The sequence below is a fragment of the Manis pentadactyla genome, chromosome 7 (genome assembly GCF_030020395.1).
Source record: "Manis pentadactyla isolate mManPen7 chromosome 7, mManPen7.hap1, whole genome shotgun sequence".
Taxonomy (NCBI): Eukaryota; Metazoa; Chordata; class Mammalia; order Pholidota; family Manidae; genus Manis; species Manis pentadactyla.
The window spans coordinates 95,458,086-95,484,267 of record NC_080025.1 but is presented as its reverse complement, the minus strand read 5'-3'; the positions used below and the strand labels follow the sequence as shown (position 1 = coordinate 95,484,267).

At 37.5% G+C, this 26,182-nt stretch overlaps 1 protein-coding gene across 1 annotated transcript in view; it reads right to left on the bottom strand.

The window, feature by feature from the left end:
• The window catches only part of DNAH11 (dynein axonemal heavy chain 11), a 363,375-nt gene that overhangs the window by 249,600 nt on the left and 87,593 nt on the right, over positions 1-26,182 (bottom strand). The window contains exons 19-28 of the mRNA XM_057504579.1: positions 24,183-24,299; positions 23,980-24,066; positions 16,238-16,396; positions 15,227-15,325; positions 13,631-13,789; positions 10,660-10,782; positions 9,835-9,957; positions 7,623-7,847; positions 6,486-6,577; positions 5,024-5,150 (exon numbers count right to left, since the gene is read on the bottom strand). Of these exons, the coding sequence (XP_057360562.1) occupies positions 5,024-5,150; positions 6,486-6,577; positions 7,623-7,847; positions 9,835-9,957; positions 10,660-10,782; positions 13,631-13,789; positions 15,227-15,325; positions 16,238-16,396; positions 23,980-24,066; positions 24,183-24,299 (1,311 nt within the window). The remainder of the gene's footprint in view (positions 1-5,023; positions 5,151-6,485; positions 6,578-7,622; positions 7,848-9,834; positions 9,958-10,659; positions 10,783-13,630; positions 13,790-15,226; positions 15,326-16,237; positions 16,397-23,979; positions 24,067-24,182; positions 24,300-26,182) is intronic.

Here is a 26,182-nt window from a genome sequence, read left to right as displayed (position 1 = left end):
CAAAAATCTCCTGAATATAAACATGAGCAACATTTTTCTGAATGCATCTCCTCGGGCAAGGGAAACAAAAGCAAAAATGAACACATGGGACTACATCAAGCTAAAAAGCTTCTGTACAGCAAAGGACACCATCAGTAGAACAAAAAGGCATCCTACAGTATGGGAGAATATATTTGTAAAAGCCATATCTGATAAGGGGTTAACATCCAAAATATATAAAGAGTTGACACACCTCAACATCCAAAAAGCAAATAACCTGATTAAAAAATGGACTGAGAATCTGAACAGACACTTCTCCAAAGAAGAAATTCAGATGGCCAACAGGCACATGAAAAGATGCTCCACATCGCTAATTATCAGAGAAATGCAAATTAAAACCACAATGAGATATGACCTAACATCGGTTAGGCTGGCCAACATTGAAAAGATTAGGAACAACAAATGCTGGTGAGGATGTGCAGAAAGGGGAACCCTCCTACACTGCTGGTAGGAATGTAAGTTAGTTCTACCATTGTGGAAAGCAATATGAAGGTTCTTCAAAAAACTAAAAATAGAAATACGATTTGACCTGGGAATTCCACTCCTGGAAATTTACCCAAAGAAAGCAAGATCTCAGATTCAAAAAGACATATGCACCCTTATGTTTATTGCAGCACTCTTTACAATAGCCAAGATAGGGAAGCAACCTAAGTGTTCATCAGTAGATGAATGGATAAAGAAGAGGTGGTACATATACACAATGGAATACTATTCAGCCATAAGGAGAAAACAAATCCTACCATTTGCAACAACATGGATGGAGCTGCAGGGTATTATGCTCTGTGAAATAAGCCAGGCAGAAAAAGACAACTACCAAATAATTTCACTCATTTGTGGAGTATAACAACGAAGCAAAACTAAAGGAACAAAATAGCAGCAGACTCCAAGAAGGGACTAGCAGTTACCAAAGGGGAGGGGTGGGAGAGGGTGGGTGGGGAGGGAGAAGAAGGAGATTGAGGGGTATTATGATTAGTACATATGATGTGGCAAGGGTCACGGGGAAGACAGTGTAGCACAGAGAAGGTAAATAGTGAATCTGTGCCATCTTACTACACTGCTGGACAGTGACTGCAATGGGGTATGGGGGGGACTTCATAATATGGGTGAATGTAGTAACCACAATGTTTTTCATGTGAAACCTTCAAAAGAGTGTAAATCAATGATACCTTAATAAAAAAAGTAAAAAAATAAAAATCTTGCTTTTAACCAGCAAGCTTACCAACAGCTAAAAATCTCCAAAGGCATTTCGGGCACCAATTTCATGACCCTGGCGTTCCAACTCAAGTATCTTCACTTGGGAATTTCCGCTTAGATTGGAAATTGCAATGATATCAGACCTCCCTGGTTGATGAGTTCAGGCTGACCATATTACACAATTAACTGCACTAACTCCCACTTTGGCTATTTTCTAGTGTGGCAGGTGGAGGAGGGGGCACTGAAGAACTCAAGCCATTCACAAGATGTCAGCATGAGTTCTCTCTCCATAAAGAGTGTCTTTTCTGGGGGAAACTGCATTGTTATTCCACAAGCTGGAGTTGCCATGTTATCTTGGTCATACTACAGAGAGCATATTCAGGAAGGTAACACAAAAGACAGAGATGGAAAAGCTCTTTCTGCTGGCGGAAACTGATTCTGATACTGAAAAGAAGGTAATAGAGTGCGGCAAGGCCAGGCAGGGTGTTTGGTATAACTGCCAAAAGCAAAAACTGTTCTGTACTAAGTGACCAAGAATTCAGAACGCGCCTTGATGTTGCAGAGCCATTTCTGGGGGGTGAGAAAAAAACCTGACTGGTGCTAGGCGACTCAAACTGCTCTTAGCTCCTTCTCAGTCCCCTGACCCAACAAGTCTCCCTGGTGGTTATTTGCATCACAGAGGTAGCTGAATACTTTTCTAATAATGGGCCTTTTGTAACAGGGCGACAGCATTTTATGTGAATTTGAATTGTTAAAAGTTTAATTAGCAAAACAAAGATCTCACTGAAATCACATTTTGAGCATAATTTAAAATAATATAAATCTTGACATTTCAAAAACACCAAAACCTTAATCACTTCAAAGCTGGCAGTTTAGGACAACTGTAAGCTGTGTTTATCCTGTAGCCACCTGGCTGGACCCCTTTAGCGGGCGAGCAGGAAGACCCACTTCCTTCTGTCAGCATGAGGTGACAGCACTGCTGCTGGCATTTATCAGATGGCTGTGAACCTCTGTGCTGTGCTTTTAATATTCAGTTTCATTCTAATTTAAAATCTCTTTGACATCTTACACTATTTAGTTATTCATTAAGGAACAGTACTAGTACTGAGCAGTGTACCCCAAATCCAGGAATTCACAACTTCTGATTAAGATGTTAGGAAGAAGGGAGTGCAAGGGCCACCAGGTCAGTCTCACTGACACTGGAGGAGGTGACACTTCAAAAGACTGAAATAATGCTGTGAATATAAAAAGAATAATTTAAAAGATACACATTTGAAGTTTATTTTTTAAAAAAATCATCCTGTACCTTAGGGGTAAAAAGGGAAAAAAAGTCCATCAGGGATGCATCTATATCTGTGAGCCATCATGTTGTCTGGCTAAGGCAAGATGCATTTTTTAATTATTTGAAAGGAGGTAAAGAGAAGCAGTCACAAGCATATGTTGAATGACACGAGCCTAGGACTTCAGTTAGGGACCAAGAGACACTGGGTATGTGCACATTCGGAGGACAGCAAACAAGTGAGGACAGATGAGCCCCTCCAGGTGAGACACGTCTCAGCCCCTGACCATCATCTACCTTCAACACCCCTTCTATGGCAAACACTGCAGGGGGTGGCCATCCTCACACCTGTGCGCTACCCACCCAGGGAGGGATGCGATGGCTTTCCTCTCTCCTTTTGGGGAAGGTAAGGGATTGTTTCCCAAACTTCACCCTTAAGTCATCAAGTGATAGGAGCTGGAACATCACTCACAGAAACTAGAGGGGCCTGCAGGAAGTGAATCTGGGACATGTCACTTGTCTGGACACCTGCTGAGGTGGAAAAGGAGGAAGATGTAAGCAGACGGCTGATTACACTGCCAAGGGCAAGAACTGGAAGCGCTGAGATGGAGTGGAATCTGCAGTATTTCCCGCTGGAAGGCTCCCCTTGTGCCCCGATGACTGGCCCCTGTATTCCACAGGAGAGCCGACCTGTGGATGCGCCCTGCTGGGGACAGGGAAGCAGGAACAAGCATGCAGAAGGGGCGGCGGCTGAGAGACAACACCCCTACCCTCCTCCATGAATAACGGGTTAGGGGGAGAAATAAAAGAATTGATGTCTCCCTCCCAACTCCAAGTTTATTACGTGAAAGCCTGACCTTGACACAGAGGTGAGACTGGAATTTTAAACTAGACATTGCTGAGCCACTTTTGGTTTACTTATTTTTTAATAAGAAAAAGGGAGCCAGGGTATTACAATACTTACCCAAGATGATATAAAGGGGTCTCCTACTCAGTGTAAAGAGATTCATCAGGGAACATTTGAGATTAGTAATTGTACAAAAATAAAACAGTTTCATGTCTGTACTCTCTGTAATTAATACTGTTCAATAAACCAGTCACCCAAGTGTTTGCTGTGTTTAAAGAATTAAAGCAAAAGAATACTTTCTTAGTTACAAATTTATGTGTCTCTCTTCTGATTCACATATTTAAAATCCAGAATTATAAGTACTTTGGACAAAAGTCTTTAGGGACATGTACCTGGAATAGAACATGACACCCTCTACCTCACACAATCACCCCTGGCAGAGGGTCCAGCTGCTGGTCATAAGGCTGCTCCCCAGAGATTACTGAAGCATAAGTGTGGCATGACTGCTACGTTTGAAACTTCTTACACACACATACACAAACACAAAGTGCCCAAATGTGTGCTACACAAATGAAAGATGGATATGCAGGGTTCCTAGTCAATATACTCCAAGGGATTCTATTTATGACGCCTCCTGGAAGTCAGCATGAATATATGAAATGGTGCCTGAGTGGTGACCTTGAGAATGTGGCCAAAGGTGACTAACAGTGCTGTGATGAACAGCAAGACCACACTTGTGTTATCAGTAGCAAGACCAGCCATCCAGCTGAATTTAGGTTCAAACTGAAATGATGAATATGAGAGATAATCAAGATAAATACTTTTCCCAAAGAACAGAATCTAGGAAACTGTAGTATGAGGAGATACATATCCCAAAGACAATGACATCAAAATGTGTAGAGAAAGAACATGGAGACAACTCTGCAATGAGGAAGCACAACCTCCAGCTTCAAAATAACCTTTCCTACAGTCAGCTCCAGGAGTAACAGCCTATGTCAGCTGTAATGGCTGTAATATCTAAATGGATGTGAACAATTGAACAGGTACAGGCGGAAGGAACATCCGCTCAATGTTTAAGGGAAGGAGTGCTTTGAGATTTGTACAAAGTTTGTCTCTAATCTGAGCACTCATATGAAAAAAGATAACAGCTGCTCTTATTTGCTTTGAATACTGTCATGGGTGGTATGTTATTTTTGTTTAGGTATGGGAAAGTTACAGGGCTAGGTAGAGGATGAGACTGAAATTATATCAGTCCGACTTAATAGTTACGAAGGTTACTCTGCAGTCAAGGGGGTAGTAAGATGTTACCAGCCATAATCTTGTTCCAAGTGCCCGATTCTCTCCTAGGAAAGCTGGTAAACAGGCAATAGATACTCTTGCCCTTGTCCCAGAATTCTGTGGGGTTTGGAGCCCAAGAAACTTCTTTAACTTTTACAGGTCCTAAGTTTGTGCATTTGATACCCTTGCCCTTCACTGAGAACCAGGAAGTTTCTTCTCCTAGTTCCTTCAGCACTGCCTCTGAGATCCATCGGTTGCTGCATTAAGAATTTTTATTGTAGATTTTCTATCTTCTGGCACATGTGACATGGTAGATGGTATTTGAAAATGACAGAGAAACTGACATTCCTTAGCTAACACAATATGAGACTTTCAAAAAAAATTACCTGTTTAGGTTGAGCTCCCTTTGAGAGAATGTCAAGTAAGTCTGCAGAAGAGATGAAATAGAAGCGTGGAAAAGCCACACGCTTGGTCTCCAGGTATTCAGCAAGAGCTTTTTCACAAAGAGAAAGCCTGCATGAATGAAAAATCTTTCTGAGCATATCTTGCCCATTCACTTATTAAAACATCAACAAAACAAAATCCAGGTCCTCTCATCTGTCCATTCGCCACAATAAGCTTACTCTTTTACAGGTAACCTACCTTCTCTTTGACACCATCATTCTGCTAATAACTAACGTACAAGTCACGTCAAGGAGGAGGAGATACAGACACACACAACCATTAGTTGAGACTAAATATAGGTCAGACTTAGGTGGATGTCACTCATCACTTTTCTTAATAACACTCCTAAGCAGCTGTATTAGGAACTCAACCTGAGCACAAAATGCAATAGTTGAGATGTATTTGGTTTAAGGTCTTTGTGTTCCCACTGTCTACAAAACTTCAATTCTCTTTGGTGTCACGGGAGTCACAAGACCCACAATCATTTCTCCTTCATTATTCCTAGCAGAGCAGAATGGCCACAGGCAGAGCCCCAAGCCCCAGATATCAGTGACTGAGAAACGACTGACTGCTGTGGAGACCCATCGCATTCAATTGAGGGCTAACTTTATTTCTAAAATACTCCCAGATTATGAAATAATGCTGCTTTTGTAACACGTTTTTATCTAGGGTTCTCCTCTGCCTTGCAATGAAAAGTGATTGCAATTCTGCACAAACCTCTTCTTTGAGTAGCTGATCTATTTTTTAAATAAAAGTCAGAATATTCTTATTACCACTATCTGATGTAGAATTGTATGTGAAAATGGCCCTTACATATTACAAATAATTATATTTTATAAACAATTATATAATTATATGTAATATATCATATATTAATAATTAAATGTGTCATTTAAATGTAATAATCTGTAATAATTTATGTAATGTACAATTGTAACTATATATTACAAATGGCCCATAGGACAAGGATTTCAAAAGTAATAACATGCTAAGAATAATTTCCAATATAATAGTACATACAAACTAAAGGATGTAAAATCATTGAGTGCATTCCTAATTCCTGGCATATGGTAGATACTTAATAAATACTTGTAGGATGGTTCAATAAAAGAACTGATCAATCAATCATTTGATTGAGAATCATCAAGTTGATTCTCTTGATGAAAAGATATTCTAATTTTACTATTATGATAGTCCTTTCAGCAAATAAGTATATTTGGATTTGTTTGCATTAACTCACAATATAAATGCAACAATACATATGTCCAAGGCATTTAGGTAACTATAAGCCTTGGCCTGAACAATTAGGTAACCTACAATAACATGATGTTAAATATTGTTAAGTATTTGAAACAAATCTCATAAAACTTTAACAAATCGATCATTTTATAATTGTATTCTTACCTGTACTGTAAATCTTTAAGTTTCTCATAGAGATTAGTTCTGCATGTGGCTTCTAAGACATTTTTTATTGTAGCTGTCTTGAACATCAACTCCTGTGTGAAAGTACAACACGAAGCAGTTGATATTAGAAAGTACTTTCCTGAATTTTTCATCCATTTTGAGAATTTAAAAAATGAAGAAGAAACAAGCTATAAGATATCAAGGTTAAAGAGACTTCTAACACCATGTCTGTTCACTTTTGCTTTCCAGCTTCTAGATGAAGATCAAAAGAAATGTAATCACACAGTTTTTATCAAAATAAATTCTATAGGCATTACCACCACTCTGGGTCCACACAGGATTTCTCTCTTCTAAGCCAAACAAATAAAAAGAGAGAGAGTACATTCACATATAAAAAAATGAGTTGAATACTAAGCAACTGTCTATTGTTTCCTCCTTAAAAGTTAAATACAATTCCTCTGCATGTTCCAGTTTAGGTAGGAAGAAAATATATAAATCCCATTTCTATATAAAAGGGTATACCCATTATTTTTGGCTGAACATACCTTAAATCATGTATCATTACTATGTGTATATCTCCATGTGTTCTGTGGCTCTTATGAAACAAATAAATAACTGCTAGTATTACTTTGTCACTTCTTCCCCTCCTCAGTCTTTTACTTAATGAGGATGACTCTGCATTGCCTTACAGCAGAGGTAGGCAATCTATGGCCTATGCAAAACAGCTGGCCTACTGCCAATTTTTGTATAGCCTGAAGCTAGAAGGGTTTTTACATTTTTAACTGGTTGAAGAAAAAAATCAAAAGCATAATATTTTGTAACACATGAAAATTATATGAAATTCAAATTTCAGTGTCTATAAAGTTTTACTGGATCACAGCCACACCCACTCATTTGTGGGTTTCTTTTTCTTTCACCCTACAATGGTAGCATTTAGTACTTGTGACAGACCATATAAAACTCCAAAGTCTAAAATATTTACTATCTGGCCCTTTACAGAAAGTTTCCTGACCTGTTTCTTGAAACGCAAAGTACACTTATTTTTATAAATATAATACCCCAAATCATGTTTCTTTACAAGATTTTCATATTGTTCGGAAACCTTTGCTATGTACAAAACAGTCTGCTTCTACGAACCTTAAATTCCGCATCTACTCCATCAAATCTTCCAGCATCTTTTACAAGCTGGATTCGAGTATCTTCTGAACAAACAAAGATGCTTTCTAGGTTAGACCAAGTTCGCTGGACCTCCATCCAAGTAAAGATGACTGAATCTGCTATGTTTAGTTTATTTTGCCAGCTTAAGACTTGCTCAATGAAATATTCCACATACTTACTCTGAAGCAGAGTCTGCAGCTGAACCTATAAGAAAGGCAAAGAATTTAAAGTAACAGCTAAATTGGTAGACTGTAAGTTCCATGAGGGAGAGACCATCCTATTCTGTTTATTGTTGGGTTCCTAGGACCTAGCATGCAGTGCGTGGAATAGGCATTCAGTAAATTGTTTGCTAAATGAGTTCATTAATGGCACTGTATATTAACATTTTTTTTCCATGAGAAAAATTATAAATATCAGCAACTATTTCACATCTTCTACAAAAAGACCATGTATCTTTTTATAAGCAGAAAAAATGATTGTGCACTGGGGCCCAGCTTTAGGATTAAATTTTATTCTTTCATCCTCTCATGCTCTCCTGGCCCCTGCCTACTAATCATTCCAAGGTGGAAGGTCTTTTTTTCTCTAATATTGAAAAAATAAAACAAGCTTCCCTCCAGCTTGCTAATAAGCCTTCAAGCTTCCATTTTCCTCCCCTTTCAGTCTACTACCAAACTGCAGCTTTCTTAACACCAAGGCTTGCTTTAGTGCCACGCCATTTCATGAGCACATCTCACATTCTCTGGCACTGAAATCTCAGACAGTCACTGAGTAGACTGACCTCTTCTCATTCTCCTTCAGCTCTAAGTATTTAATACATTTGATTCTCCTTCCCCCCACCCCAGCTTTATTGAGATATTATTGACATATAACATTGTGTAAACTTAAAGTGTACAACTTGATGATTTGACACACATGTAGATTGTGGAATAGTTACCACAGTAAAGTTAGTTAACACCTCTCTCCCCTACATAATTTCTTTTTGTGGTGATAATATTTAAGTCTATTCTCTTAACAACTTTCAAGTATATGGTAGTGTTGTTAAGTATAGTCACTAGGTTGTACACTAGAACCCAAGAACTTATCTTACACCTGGAAGTTTGTATTCTTCGACAAACACCTCCACCTTTCCTCCACTCCCCAGCCTCAGGTAGCCATCATTCTACTCTTTGAATCTGAGTTCAGCTTTTCTAGATTCCAGTTATAAATACAGTATTTGCCTTTTCTCTATCTAATTTATCTCACTTAGCATAATGCACTCCAAGTCCATCCATGTTGTTGCAAAAGAAAGGATTTCCTTTTTTATGGCTGAATAATATTTTATTGCATATATGTATCACATTTTCTTTATCTATTCACCCATTAGTCAATACACAGGTTGTTTCCATGACTTTTGACTTTTCTGTGGGGAAAAACCTTGCCTGTAGTTTCTATGATATTGCAGTCTCCTTTTTCTATTATTTCTCTAAACACTTACTGTCTGCCTCGTTTATGTCTCCTCTTCTTATTCACCAAACACAGCCTTTTCTGAAGCTATATTATCAGCTGGCATATCTACTTTACCCCTCATTGTCTTGTTGATCAATTCTCAGGACACCAACAATGACCTCCCCACCTACTATTGAGTCATTTTACTCTTTTACGTTTCTTATCTCTCATGTCCAAAAAGATGCCAGCTCATAGCCTTAGAATTCAAGAGCACATATGCTCATGCTGTGCTATGGATGGTCTTTCCAGCCTTACTTTTTATTTCTCTGAAAGAAAATCTATATGCCCAAGAAACTAAACTCTTAAAATTACCTCTGAATGGCAGATACTTTCCAAGATGCCACCAACATTGTCCTCATTGTCTGTAATACCCTTTTCTGATCACCATTCATTGCTGAAATCCAGCCCATCCTTCAAGGTTCCACAGGAGCTCCCCTCACTTTACAGAGCCCTCCCTGAGTCTTTCACCCTCCCCATCAGAGCCTCTCTGCCTCCTTTTAGACCCCCTGGAGCCTTTTGGTCTGTCTCCCTACTTAAGGGCAAGTTCCTTGAGAAAAAGTATTCCTACCTTTTGATCTGAAATGGTACCATGTGTAGAGCCTGGTATAATTAGATGCCGAATGAATAAATATTGAATACTGGAACTTGGAAAAAGTTTAAAATCATAATTTAAAAGAAAAAAGCCTGTAATAAAAATCCATCTTACTTGGTTGTGCTCTAGAGTTTCAAAAAGTTGCTCATCAGACTTGAGCAACGGAATGCCTGTCCGATAATGAACGTCATAAGAGAACTCCATGGTGGCCCAGGTCTGACTGATTTCATTGATAACCTAGGCATAAACAGTGTTCAGTTATGTGCACAAAAGTTAAGTCAGACCCAATATCTAGGCTATCATCTGGAATTTTTAAAAACTTTTTACAATTTTCATTAAAAAGTTATAGATTACTGGTTTCAATTTTTTTCCCTCCAAATAATTCAGGGTGATGAAGTTTAGAGAATGAATTCCACGACAGAAGAGAAACAAGCCTCACACCAACATCAAATTTCTATTGGATCAAAGTTTTATGTCATTCACTGAAACAGAACACTAGAGCAGGAAGGAACTACAAAAGTTATGGAAGGCATGGTTTACAAATTAGCCGGCATGATATAGGTAGTACTCTGAGTACCTGTGAATCCCAGTTCCCTGGGTGAACCTGGGTAAGTTAATTACTTCCCTATACCTCAATTTCCTCATCTATAAAATAGGGATGATATTACCTGCTACAGAGAATCAAATGAATATAGATAAAGCACTTTCAGCAGTGCTTGCTACAAAGTAAACAGTATGTGCCTTTTGCTGTCATCATCATCAGTGAGTCAGCGCTCTTGTTTTACACATTTGTTGAGCCTTAGAAGGATTCTGTTTCCAGCCCAAGTCGCACATGAATTAGCAGTATGGAACAAACTGGGACTCAGGAGTCCACACACCCATGGCATGAGGACTTCTGAGTCTGCTTATGTGCAAAAAAAATAGCCCTGAGCACACTACCTTTTCAGTCCCCAGTTCTTTCACGGCTTTGTCCACAATGCTTTGCACATCATCTTCCACTTGGTGTAACCGCAAGGCTAATAAATCTGCCAAAGTTGTGGCTTCGTTTATTGAAAATTTGACCTAATAAGGAAGAAAATCAGGCAAAATTTATATTCTGTATATATTAATGGTTCCTTTTAACTAATGGCCAGAGAAATGAATCATAGCTAAATATACTGAAGTTAGCTAAGTGCATCTCCAGTTCTGCAAGGTGTGGACAACCAAAGACATTACTTTTTAACCCAAAATTACGAAGACACCACCCACCAGCAGGCAGGGCTATGGTTTATGCCTTGTTCACACTACAGTACTTTCTTTTATTTCATATCCTTCTCTTGTCAGCTCATTTTTTATCTCCTTGCCCACAAAACCTATTTTTAAAGAGAGTCACATTGTTCATTTATTACAATTTGGTTGAAATCCCAGGAATCAGGAAGTAGTTCATTTGGTTTGTCTTCCTAAAGTCCTCTATTCACTGAAAATAATTCCCAGTTGTTGCCGTGATTTAACCTAGTTTTATCACTAATTTAATCTTAGTTCCTTGGCCAAAAAAAAAAATCTTAATCATTATTCATATTTACCATGCAAAAAAATAATTCACATTTACTTCCTTATCATTGTGCTGACTCCCCACCCCCAACCTTAGTACTTGCTAAGAAACTCTTAGCTCTTCCTAGGTGCCCAGACTCACTCTTGCCCCTCACAAATGAAGAGCTGCCCCCACCACATGGTTGCAGCAAAGCCATTTCCTTTCCCGCTCCTGCTAATATCCAGTCCCTGCTTCTTAGAAGCTGCCAGGCTTTCCCCAGCCTCTAACACTGCTCATCACCATCCACCCACCTCTTCACTTAGAGGGACTAAACCCAGTTTGCCCAGGACTGAGGGGTTTCCCGGGATGTGGGACTTACAGGGCCCAAACTTGGAATGTCTTGAGCAAACCAGGTGAGTTAGTCACCCTATCTCTGCATCACTTTTGACCTCACTCCAGAGCTGATGGGGGCCAGGAACCCAGCTGTGTCTTAAGAGAAACAATGAGCAGGAATGAATCATGGCCCTCCTGAGTAGTGTGCAGTCTGTGCACTGAAAATGGACACCCACCCCAGGTGACAACTGAGTCTAGCTGCTGCTCTGATACCCTGGGACAGCTTGGAGGAAGGTACTATTTTCTAGATTATCTGCCAGAGAAGGTGTCCTTTTCTAGCTGACAGAAAGGCACAATACAGCCAAGAGACCATGGTGAGGAGACAGCTCAGTGGAGGGGATGTAGGAGGGAGATGGGCACACAATCTATTCAGAGATCAGCAAAGGTTTTCTACATGAATAAATACATCTGTGAAGTACAAAGTCTAAATATCCAATGTCTAAAAGACTCTATGGAAATTATTGTAATAATAATAGCTTCAGGGACCACTTAGTAAGCACTTACTACAATCTATCTATCTATCTATCTATCTATCTATCTATCTATCTATCTATCTATCTATCTATCTATCTATCTATCTATCTATCATCTATCTATCTATCTATCTATCTATCTATCTATCTATCTATCTATCTATCTATCTAATCTATCTATCTATCTATCTATCTATCTATCTATCTATCTATCTATCTATCTATCTATCTATCTATCTATCTATCTATATTATCTCATCTCCAATTTGTTCACTAAGTCTACAGGGAAAACATTGTAGCATTATTTTTACTTTCTGGAAGGAGCAACTGACGTAGGGAGAAAGCAGGTAAATGATCCAAGATCCCAGAGTTACTCAGTGTTAGGGCCGGACAACTAACACCTAGGCCACCCTCACTTCACTGGGTGGCTATTTTCCTCAGTTTCCCTACTTGGCAAATTTAGTTTTCCAATCATGAGACCCCTTCTTTCCAATGTGTGCCTAGGAAAAAACACACACATCAGGCTGGCCTTTACATATTTTAAACTCATAAAGGTCACCTTCCCTGACAAATAAAGTGTAAGGTTGTTATATTTGCTCTTCAATAGGTGTACAAAAGCAAGGAAATAGAACCTCAAGTGCAATGGGCACATGAGACATCATTTTACATTCTGCAATAAAATAAAAATTATCAAAAAAGGCCATCAAAAATGACATTGGTAAATGAATTGTATGGGGGAAAAAATCACAAATTTCAGAATTCTCTCTGCCCCTAAATTCACATCTATACCCTCTGATGTTCTCCACAATATGTCAGATTCTTTGCAGACAGGTCGTGCTTTATAAAATGCCTCCACAGTATTTCATTTGATCCTTGCAAGATTCCTCTGATAACATGAGAGCAAACAGCAGCCCTCTCTTTTTATTATTTAAAAACTCAAAATAGAGAGGTTAAGTGTCTTGCTTGAGATCACATAGCCAGTAAGAGATAAAAGGGGGGTGGCCTTAGTTCCTGCCACTATAACAGAATACCACACACTGCATGGCTTTATTTCTCACAGTCTAGAGGCTGAAAGTCTGAGATCAAGGTGCCAGCAGGTCAGGTTCTGGGTGAAGGTCCTCTTCTGGTTTACAAATGTCTGTCTTCTTGTGTCTACACATCACAGAGAGAAGAACGCTCTGGTCTTTCCATCCCCTTCTAGGGGCACTTTTCCCATTCAGGAAGGCTCTACCCTCATGATCTAATTATCTCCCAAAGGCCACACCTCCCAAAACCATCAACATTGGGGATTAGGCTTCAGCATATGAATGGGCAGGGGTTGGGGTGGGCAGCAGGGGGCACATTTAGTCCATAGTAGGGGTTTAAAACTAGGATCTTTGCATACTCAGCCTGGTGATCCTATCTCAAGAAGCTTGGCCTCTCCTATTTGCACAGAAACCTTGTCACAAATTTCACTTCATCCCAAATGAATGTAAACCAAGGAGTAACATTTCAGTCACAAAAACAGTCAATTAAGGAGACCCAGAGAACTTACCCCAATGGCCTTCATTAGCTGGTGCCAGTGCCGGTCTCTGAGGGCAGGGCTCTGTAACTCCGTGACAGCTTTCAGAGAGGTCAACATGTCCTTCACCATATCTTCCAGGCCTGCATAAGCACCCCAGACATGGACTTCCTTGTCTAGTGACCAGATTTCCTAAAGAAAAGTGAATCACACACACACACACAGGTCTCTAAATATAAAACACGTTATAGTTTGCATCCTTTAAAAGAATAAATAAACATTTGCCTGGGTTACTAGAGACAGTGAAAACATTAAAGCCCCTAGGTTAAGGACTAAAACCAGAGAAGTAGGAAAGGATCCAGTTACTTACATATTACAAATCCATTATGTACAAGGCATGTGGATTCACTGATTTCTTACTTATAGGCTCTAACTGGATGTCCCATGACTCATGGGACAGTAAATGTAGGGAAGTAACAGAGTTTAATGGACGTGTGGAATGAAGAGGGTTACCTCTAGAAACATTGGTGGAAAACTGAGATTGCTACCAGGATTAGTAAAGCCTTCCTGACCTGTTTCAAATGGTCACCTTGGAATATTAGTTACCTTTGAGTGTGTGCTCTTTGAAACTTACATATTTCATGACTTTAAGGTGTCAAATAGGGCCCTGGACTTGGCTGTCTTCTTGGCCCAAGGAACATCAACAATCAGCAATGAAAAACCCCATAACAAAACAACAAACTCAGCGCAAAGGACAATGCTATACTTGTTAGAAAACATAACAACGTCAGCTAAGAGTGACGACTATTTAACTCACTCTGAGGTGAGATGATCAAACGTAGAGGAGATAACTAGGGAGTGAGCACAGTACTGAGGGACAGTGACCTCATGATATCCAAAAGTATGATGGGACATCTTAGTTAGGGTCTATGGGGCCAGGATATTGTGGGAGAAAAAAACAGGAAGAGCTGGTAGGAGGTGAGCACAAGACTGAGTAGAGGCAAGGATATTCTAGGGTGAGAAGAAAGCAAACTATTTAACTGCCTTTCATGGCTAGACATTTTGGCTTTACCCAGAGCCTCCACTCTCTTCAAAGGGCATATGGCTATGGGGACTAGATATCAAACCAAACTGAGCTAACCTGAAATAAATTCAGTTCTGTATATATTGATCCCCCTAGGGTACTGGAACAATCAAGAATAAGAACAAATAGCACGGTATTTCACACATGGCCACATGAGACATACTTAAATGAGTTGTCCCAAATTCCAGAACCAAATGGTATCTTTTAAGATTCAAAATACTTACAGCTGCTAAGGAAAGAATTCAAAATCTTCATAAACCCAACCTCTCAGCCCTGTACTCTTGATCTCTACATCCCTTCCTTCCACAGGAAGCTCATGATGGGAGTTGCTGCTCAAATTCATTAGCCCTAATATGCTTTTATCCATTCACTTACAGAAAGGCAGGCTTGATTAGAAGTGCAACTGACTGAGAGTTAAAAAAAAAAGTACCATCTCCTATCATTCTGTTTGAAGTAAATAAGGACACGAGGCCCAACACATCAGATACTGGGTTAGGGAACATGGAAGGAGGTGGGGCTGAGAAAGATAAATTGTTGGAATAGACAGTTATGGAACTTGCCTTGGCAAACCTTCTGAGTTCTGCATCCATCTGTTCCACATTAATCTGTCTCCACTGGGTTTTAGTCCAATTATCAATGCTTCTCTGGAAACGTACAAGCAGATAAAAATGTCAACAACATTTGGTGAAAGCAAGTCTCCACAGCAAAATATATAAACTGATGATACAGTAACTCTATCATTCAGTGGGAAGTCAGTTATTTAAATATTAACTGCACTTGTCAAAACTTCCCAATCACCAAAACAGAAAAGTTGTCAGAACATGTCAAACTTAAGGCTAAAACATTACAATAATTAATTTCTAGTAGCAATGACAAATTCCATACATAAACCATCATTATCATTTAATCCTGAGTACTCTGAATTGATAAATATATTACCATTAAATACCAGATTTTTATAAACCTACATATAACATAAGGTGTTTTCATAAGACAATCTGCAACCATTATGAATACATTTCTCTTAACTTCTTGACAATATTTGTCTTGTTAATATATTTCTATGTGATTTTCAACTAACTTCAAATAAAATTATGCATAATGCATGTAGCAATATGCCTAGTTTCCTAGAACTTATTTTTATACCTAAGTTTGTAATCTAATTAACCATACACACATTTATTTAAATATGTACATACACAGGCTATAAGCATGGGTATAGACATGAGTTTGTTGCCCAAGTGACCATACATGTGTAATATATACTATTTTATTTATATCTCATCTAATCCCCAAAAAGGATTTGAAGCTGATAACTCACTATACACAGTTTCATCCATATCTAACAATAAAAACAACTAATAATTCAGAAAAGAATCTTTTAACAGATACATGAACTCTAATCCTGGGGATGGGGGAATATAATGTCCATATATTTCAAGATATTATAAAACCCAAATAGAATGATATAGACACTGCCAATGCATAGTTATACAAAAGAACTACTAAAAGGAAAGAAGAAAAAAAAAGCATGCTTTCAAAAGGCAAAGTCTTACTCTAACATAAATAATGACATCCCAGAGTCCCTTGAGCAATTTTATTTCTTTGCAACACTGCTTCATTTGCTTGTACTCTGGAAGGGCCACTTCAAAAAGATGAGCAGATTCTTGCATCTGCAACATTTCTTCTTCTAATGCCTCAAGCTCTTGATTTGCCTAAGGAGAAAACACACACACTCTTAACATTCAAACAGCCAGAGAAAGAGAAGCTACAATTCTATAGCTCTGGTTATGCCAACATTTACAATTTAGATTTTAAAAAGAAAATGCAAAGAAATCTGCAGTGTAATTATTGGGCAAATGTAGAAGGCTTTCAAAGAGCAAACTCACAGTTACTCAAAAAGTGAGGTAGACTATCAATAAATAATGTTATCATTACTCTATACATCAGCAAAGTTTTGCTCTGTTATTGGATTTCTATAAATACAATTTTTCCTCTTGATTTTCATTGTACAGCTGGGGTCCTACCTGGGAATTCTCTAGAGATTCCATGTAAGAATAAATCACTTCCTTCTTTAAAAAAAGACCTCTGGATTAAAAAAAACAAACAAACTAGAGATTATCAATAGTACAAAATGAACTGAAGAAAATTCATGAAATAAAACTCTGGAGCCAAAAACAGCACAGTATGAGAAATTTCACCAAGCGATTATTTTTTCCAAGGCTCACCTACCGTCTCATCTCTATAGAATAGTTTGTTTTACACCAAATAAAAGACTGGTTCATTTTTTTTCTTGATAGGCCAACTCTTGATTTTGGTTCTTATTAACATAGAGTGTATTTACATGCTAAGAGCTCAAGGAGTACAGAAGAGCTTATAATGCAAGAACAATTGGAAACACAGGTTCACTCTCCAATTCTTCTGTTGCAATTTCTCTTCTCAATTCTGTGCACAAGTTGCTGTTTCCTGATTTATCAAGTTTAGACATTACACTAGGTTACCAGCTTTGCAAAAGAAGGTAATTTTTCCACTTTATATTTTCTCCTATCCTCCTCACAATATATAACAATTATATTTTTAGTTCTTATGATTTTAACTTTAAATAACCATACTCAATCCTTTGGGTTTCAACTTTCAATTCTGTGTCTTAATTTTCTACTATGCAGGCAAGAATATTAGCACTCCAATAGTCTTTCATTATATGTTATGTACTACTTTTTTATAAGTGACACTTCTATAAACAAAAACTGCAATTCTCTTAGCTTTTCAAATATTTTATCAAGAAAAATTACATACACATAAAAAGGTATGCTTGTGAACATACACACCATCCAGTTTAAGAAATACTGTTAACTAATAACTTTTCATGGCCTTCTCAATTTTATCCCTCTCCTTCCCACCATATAAAATTAACCATCAAATTTTTATTTAATATTCCCAATTTTTTTCACTATATAAGTATGTACTTCTATTTGCTAACCTGTTAAATTTTTTGTTTTTGAAATTTATATGAATAGTTTTATACTATGCATTAAGGTATTTCAATTACTATTTATTTTTGAGGTATACCTATATATTCCTAAGAATGAATGTGTATGAAGTTCATTTATTCCCACTACTATATAGTACTACCTTGTATGAATGTACAATTAATTTATTCTATTTCCGGTAGTCATTTTGGTTCTTCCTGTATTTCACCATTAGCACTAATGCTACAGGAATTACCATATCCCCTGATATAAGTTTTTTGTAAGGATCTTGTTATTCTTTAATGAGTTAGAAATGCCTTCCAAGAGTTTCTGTTATGAATGAATGTTGAATGATACCTTAAGATTTCTTGGCATTTCTCGAAATGATATTTTCTCTTCTTAATCTATTAATATGATAAATTACATTACTTTTATAATACTAGATAACACATGTTTTCCTAGAATGAACCCAACTTGTTCATAAATTGGTGAATTTAATTATGTTCTGCTTAGTGCATTTGCATCTATGTGTACATAAGCAGGCTGGCCTATAATTTTTCTTTTCTCATTTTTATGAAAATTAGACATGCCTCACAGAATAATTTTTGAGTATTCACCCTTTTTCTCATCTCTGGAATCATAAATGAGATGTTTCTTGAAGGCTTCCTGGAATTCATCTGTAATGCCACCAGAGCTTGTTATTCTCTCTGTTGGAAGATTTTTTTTCAAACTACTGGTTAATTTTTTCTTTTTATTTCATACTGGTTCATTATTAATAGTTATAGGACTATTTGGCTTTATTATATCTTGAGACAGTTTTAGTAAATAGCATTGTTCCAAAAATTTATCCATTTTAAGTTTTCAAATTTCTTAATTGTATTTTAAGATCTTTGAATTTCTGTTCTTTCTATGCTATCATTCCTGATTTATTCCCAAGACTATGAGTTTTTCTTCCCCTCCCCCACATTCATTCCCTATTCATCCCACCATACAATTGGTCTGTTCTGAAGATCAAATTTGGCTTTGCTGGTCCTCTCTTTTCCTGAAATACACCATTGGAAGTTACTTTGGTGATGATTTGTGGGTGGTTAAATGCATTCCTTTTTTATCTGTCTGAAATATCTTTTTTCACTATTGTTATTGAAATATAATTTTACACAGAATTTGGAAAATATCATCCACTACCTCCTGGCTTTCATTGTTGCTGTTGAGGGGCATGCTCATAGCCCAATCATTACTAACAAGGCATCTGTTTTTTCTATCAGGTTACTTTAAAGATCTTCTCTTTGCCTTTGGTATTCTGTAGTTCACTGCGGTATGTCTGGATGTTGACTTCATATTTATCCTGGTCGGTATTCAGTGAATTTCCTGAATCTACTGATTCATGCTTTAACCAGTCATAGAAAAATCTCAGCTATTATATCTCTGAGTACAATTTCATAAAAACATCATTCTAACTTCTTACTGTGTCTTTTAATCTTATTTTACATCCTCTATTTCCTTACACCTATGTGCTACCTTATAAGGGATTTCTTCCAATGTCATTTGCATTTCACTAATTCTCTTTCAACTTTTATTAGCTCTTTAACCCATCTGCTGAGTTGTTGTATTTTTAAAATATACTTTTCATTTCCATTTGTTCTTGGCCCTTTTTCAAATTCAACTGATCATTATTGATAGTCTTAATATGGAGAACTTGCTCATTGTTTTCAAGATTATATTTTCTTAATAAATATCTCCTAGTTTCTGATATTTGCATGAGTCCGTATCTATGGTTTGCTCTTTCTGTAGCTTTTATACATAATGGTGTGTTTACTGACAGTTTCACACTACAAATTCATGTTTGACTGAACTTCATCTGCTAGGAGACTAGAATAAGAGTATGTTTTCCAGAGAAGATTTGGGTTTATTTCCACTAGGTGGCTAAGAAGAGCTACTTGTAACCATTTCAATTTCCTGGCCTGGAAATTCCTTCATCCTAGGGGCAATATAAAATTGAACCAATATCCTTGTGAGGACAGATCTATGTTTACAAATTCCCAAAGGATTCCCTCCTCCCCTACTCTGAGCTTTAGCAAGGACTGACAGCTCATCTCGCAGGCTGCAGGTTTTTCCCAGCCCACCCTTTTACTGAGGGTATAACTTCTTGAGAGCATCTCCTATTCCCAATGAAACTGTTAATCACAAAGCTGTAGATTTCTGGTACTTTGATTTGCCCCTAAAGCAGCATAAGCTTCTATGTTTGACTCTGCTTTCTACCCTGGTTTCACCTACTCCTTTTATTCCCCTGCCCTTTAGAGATTGCTCTTGTTTTCTTGGGAGCTCAACAGCAAAATTAAAATGGTACATTTGTGAAAATGTTTCAGCATCTGTTTTATAAAGAGGGGGTTTTCAAAATGCCTAGTCTACCACACTCCTCAAAGCCAACAGCGCTTTTATTTATTCTTAATTGTTTTTCCTATTACAGACATTATTCTTCAAAATATATTATACCCAGTTATGTTAATTAAAGAGTTTACTGTACCTTTAGCAATGGAAAAACAACACCATGTAATATAACATTACTGAGGAACCAGTTATAAAGGGATAGATTCACCATACCACTCTGCTTGGTTTCTGTCTTGCAGAGTGAGGTGCCCTGAGTACTAAGGTCTACACACCAGCCCAGAACAAGCATATATATGCCTCAGTTAAATCTAGTCAGATAAATATGAGATATGCATACTGAACAAACACACAAGAAAATGGAGGTAACACAGCTGTACTATTTTCAACACATATCCAACATACTCTGTAGGCACAAGGATAAATATCTCTGTCTTCTAGATATGTAACTATATGCTGTTACAGTAGAACATGCAAACGGTAGGATTCAGTAAGTGATAACTGTAGTAAATGTTTACATACAGCATATTAGTCAGTCAAGTAAAAATGTCTCCCCATCCACAATCTGTTCAGACCACCTGCAGTTTAGATACCATCTTAAAAAAGAAAACAAAAAACAAAAACAAAAAAAACCAGAACTCTGTTAGCATATTCTAACCTACTCCCTTTCAGTGAATATATTAACTACTTTTCTTCAGCCAAATGAAAGAGAAGACCTTAAGCTATAGAATGGTGTTTTCTGAATGGGCTTCAAAGTGGTGAAAACTAAATTCAACACAAACTTTGGAAAGAGAGGCAAAAGCTGTGTCAGCTGCCAAGATTTACACCAGATGAAGGAATAAAGACTATTTCCAGCATGAAGTAAAATCAGAGTGGTGGCCTAGATGAAGAACTCAGGAAGATTCCCGGCTCCTGACTAAAACTTCATAGTCATTTTCTCCTTTTGACTGGTAGGTTAAGAATCCCTAGACAAACCTGACAGAACTAAGTCAAGTGACCAAAGTTCACAATGCCAGAAATTAGACAAGGAGAATCAGGATTTCTCACTGACAGGATCCAGTGAGATCTCAACATCACTTCTGGGCAATTCCAGCACCAAATGTATAACTTGAATTCACCATGAGATAATTATCAGGGAAATGCAAATTAAAACCACAATGAGATATCACCTCACACCAGTTAAAATGGCCAACACAGAAAAGAATAGGAACAACAAATGCTGGTGAAGATGCAGAGAAAGGTGAACCCTCCTACACTGCTGGTGGGAATGTAAACTAGTTCAACCATTGTGGAAAGCAGTATGGAGGTTCCTCAAAAAACTCAAAAAAGAAATACCATTTGACCCAGGAATTCCACTCCTAGGAATTTACCCTAAGAATACAGTTTCCCAGCATCAAAAAGACATATGCACCCCTATGTTTATCACAGCCCTATTTACAGTAGCCAAGAAATGGAAGCAACCTAAGTGTCCATCAGTAGATGAATGGATAAAGAAGATGTGGTACATATACACAGTGGAGTATTATTCAGCCATAAGAAGAAAACAAATCCTACCATTTGCAACAACATGGATGGAGCTAGAGGGTATTATGCTCAGTGAAATAAACCAGGTGGAGAAAGACAAGTACCAACTGATTTCCCTCATCTGTGGAGCATAAGAACAAAGCAAAAATTGAAGGAAGAAACAGCAGCAGACTCATAGAACCCAAGAATGGACTAACAGTTGCCAAAGGGAAAAGGACAGGGGAGGATGGGTGGGAAGGGTGGGAGAAGGAGAATAAGGGGCATTATGATTAGCCCACATAATGTAGCGGGGGTCATGGGGAAGGCAGTAGAGCACAGAGAAGATAAGTAGTGATTCTATAGCACCTTACTACACTGATGCACAGTGACTGTAATGGGGTATGTGGTGGGGACCTGATAATGGGGGGAATCTAGTAACCACAATGCTGCTCATGTAATTGTATATTACTGATACCAAAAAAAAAAATTCAGCATGAGAAAACATAAGATAAGCTTATGTTGAGGGACAGCCTAAAATACAACCAGATTATCATCTTCAGAAAACTTTATTAAGGTCATGAAGGTGACAGGACTGAGGAACTAACTTCCAGGCTGAAGGCCTCTAGAAAGACATGACACCCCCTGCAATGTGCAATCTGGGTTGGATTCTACTTAACCTAATGAATCCAATCTATTGTCATTTGAACATGTAATTAATGTAAGAAAAATATTATTACCAAGATATTTTACATTTTTTCACACTGAGTCTGAAATCTGGGATGTATTTTATATTGATAGCACATCTCAAGGTAGATGTTAATTTTTCATCAGAAATACTTGATTCTATATTTAGATTTGGAATAATTTACAGTTGAAAAAAATCATACACCCCAGTTACTTCAAGCATACTTAATTTTTGAAAAATGGAAGTTTTAAAATTTAAGTACAATGAAATAAAAAATTGAAGCTTAGTTTCCTAGTTGCACAAGCCACATAATAAGTGATCCACAGCCACATGTGGCTGGTGGCTACCCTATTGGACAACATGGGATGGGCAGGTCCACAGTTCATCTGTTCCTATGTATTTCTATGCATGCACACCATTCTCATATATATAGCCATATTATAGCTTTATGAGGAGCCATACACTCTTTTCATTTTGTTGGCTTAAGCATGAAGATTTTAAATAAAGCATGGTGCTATGCAAGTGAAGGGACCAGAGAGGTCTTGGCTCTGGTTTTCCACCTCCAATCACAAACTCATCTCCCTTAAATCACACCTCTGAACTAGAGTATAGGTGAATAAATATGCAAGTACATAGCAGAATGTTACAAGGGAAAGTTTTCTACAACTGAAAAACACTAGACAAATTAATTATTCAGGTTATTTTATTATTAGAGGCCAGAATCAATAGATAGTAGACATTGCCATCAAAGACTCTGTGCTAGTCAGTAAATTTGCTATTTTGACTTCTCCATAATGACAATAAAAGGATGCACTACTCTATTCCAACCAATCCTCACACATCTGCTCTGAAGAATAAATTAGAAAGTATCTGCAAAATGTTGTGCTCTCCTGAGAGAAAAGTGTTGCCAGTGAATTTATATGGATAACTGTTGCCAAGTGCTAGAATTATGTTTTATTTTCTTTGTGATGACTTCATGTATTTCCAAATTTTCTACAAAACAATGCATTATTTTTATAATCAGAAAAAAACCCTTTTTCTAATATTAAAAAATAATTTCTGGAGAAACAAAAATACTCATTTTCTTATAAAAGTTTAAAACACTTTTTTCAAGCTTCATACTAATTATTCATCATTTTGGATTATTTGTCCATTACATTCATTCTTACAGTCAACTGTAATAAAGAAGCTCATTATAAACTAGGACTTCATGTCTACATAATATTTGTTAAGAATAAATTATGGGCCTTCCTCAGTATGGTTAAAATCCTCACAAAACATTACATGGGAAACAGTCTTGATTTTTAAAAAATAATTTAGACAGCTAGAATTTTATTACTAGTTACTACTTACTGACTATGTAATGTCCAAGTTACTTAATTGTACAAGATTGTTTCTTAATCTGGGGAAAGGAAAATAGAAGCTACATTACAGAGAAATTGCAAGAACTGAAAGCAACAAAGTAAATATGCTTTAAAACGTTCTTTTGATATATATAGTGCAAGTGCTGAAAACAGGAATAGTTGTTATGTTTACTAGTATGACTACTTTAATAATGACAGTGATTTTGGGAGACATGAGTTAAAACAGTATAATTTACTTGGGGAAAATTGTTTATAACAGGGTTTTAAATAGTTAATTCTCAACTCCAATAACTAACTGCCATATCAAGACAAAATATAGCAGTATCTCAGTGTCTAAATTTATTTTCTAAAATAGCTCTTGTAATACACAAGATAACTGAGATCAGCATTACCTTATCAAGTACCGCATATGGGTTCTCTGCATTAAAACCAAAAGGCGCAGAGAGTCTGAATCTCTCTCTGAACTCGGCCTGCTTCCGCTAATCAGGGCAGAAAAAATTGAAAATGAATCTCAAACAAATAGCTTCAGTTGTCTTTGTAAAAGCTTTCTTTAAAAAAAAAAAAATCAAACAAAAAAAATGGGTAGCTAGCTTACATCAAACAAAATACATTTTTTCCTTATAAGAGTGACTTCAGCATTTTGGAGAGGGGAAACTTCATGTCTGACAGTCACTGCAATCTTTTTGGTAGTTTCCCATCTTTCAGGTAATTCCTGCAAAAACAAAGGTGCAAATGAGAAATTACTGCAGAGCAATGCCATAGGATTAAGTTCATTTTAATTAATTAAGGATTAATTCTAATCGCTTTGCACCAGCCCATGACATCTTTTTATCTAATATAAGAGAAAGAATTTATCCCAAAAAAGATTAAAGTGACTAACAGGTTTAGAGCCAGGCTGACCTACTCGTACCTCTGGGTGTGGATCTTCTCAGCATAAGCCAGAGTTGCCCTCTGGTACAAGACTTATCTCAGAATAAATGAAAACTTTTTCAAAATAAATACAAGTTTTCAAATTGTCTGACTGTGGGAGTGGAAATTAAAGTGCTCTGGAAATGACTTTTCTGATCTCTAACATGGAGAAATGGAGAAATAGAAATCCTAGAAATGGAGTCAATGGTTAGAAATTCAACAGATGAATAGATGTTTTGAATGTGGTAGAGCAGAGAAGAAAATGTCAGTCAGTCTCACCCCGTTTTCCCTTAGCCCCTGAAGCTCTGTGTGTACTCTGTCTTGATGGAGAGTTTGAGCACTTAGGTTAGGTCAATTTTCTATGCCTAGGATTTCTGAAGTAGAAGAGGCAAATGGAAGGGAAGGTTATTTCCTCTTCCTTGATGTAAGACAAAAGAAGCAATATACAGTTCAGGTAGCAGCTCGATCTGCTCTCTCTGACTGCAGGGCACATAGGACAACAGCAGGATATTTTCTTTGAGGAACACTGAGCATAACAGCTTTTGAAAAGCACTCCTTGCATCCAGACTAACAAAGCATTGTTTCTCTGGTCATCTCCTGGGACACTGAAATTGTTTTGTCATAAAGAGCTACCCACAGTGGTGGGACTCTACTTGTGTAGCTGAAGCACAAAAACCAAAGATTCTAAAGCCTACTTTGTAACCCTTGATAAATACTTGATGAATGATTCAGTAACTGTCAATCATGAAGAATGCACTGCACTAAGTAGAAATTTTACGTGTGGGGTGGAGGGTGCTGCAAAAACACATTCTTTGACTTACACTATTTTATCTTCTGTCTGAGTGAATGAGTAACTATTCTGTGTGACAGGATGTGTTAACTTCCAGCAGGAGGTCTGTGAATTATGGAATTAAAACACTTGGGAGGCAAGTGTTGTGTCAGGCTAGGAACCAAGAGACCTGGGCTCTAAACCTACTTGTGCTTCATATCGTTCTTGCATCCTTCTTCTCATTGAAACTCTGCATCCTCATCTGTACAGAATCTCACTTTGCATTTCCAAATGATCCCATGGAACATAAGTATCCCATGGAGTCCCTGCAGGGGCCATGGGTCACATTAGTGAGCTCAGACCCCTCAACCCTCTTTGACTACACTAGACCTGCTGTTACCTGCTTTATACCAATCTACTTTGGGGATTCCAAATAAGCTTCCACTTGATAAAAATGGATTTTCATTGAAAACCAAAAGATCCAATGATTTCCAAAGTGTAACTGATACAATCCATTCAAGGAAGGAACACTGAACCTGAGGCTGGAAGGAATGACTGGGTTTCAACAGGCAGACGGGTAGATCCCGAGAGCCTGTAAGGTAAGATTCCCAGGGCAGGATGGAATGAGATTAGGGCTCTTATAGAAACTAGACAGTATTGAGAGGCTGGGCTGTCAAGGGAGGTGTCTTAGCAAGGAAGGGACTGGATAATGTCTGCAGATTATAAATTTAATCAAGCTTCACAGTCTATTGTAGATGGGGGTTGTGAAGACACAACCACATCTTTAAGGGTTTTTTTTTAAGCACAGAACCAAGCATAGTCAAGTATTTGGAAAATGTGCCTGCTAATGATTATGAAGAAGAAACAAAAACTTAAATTGCTTAAAGTAATCAAATTGCTTAAATTAAAATGAAATC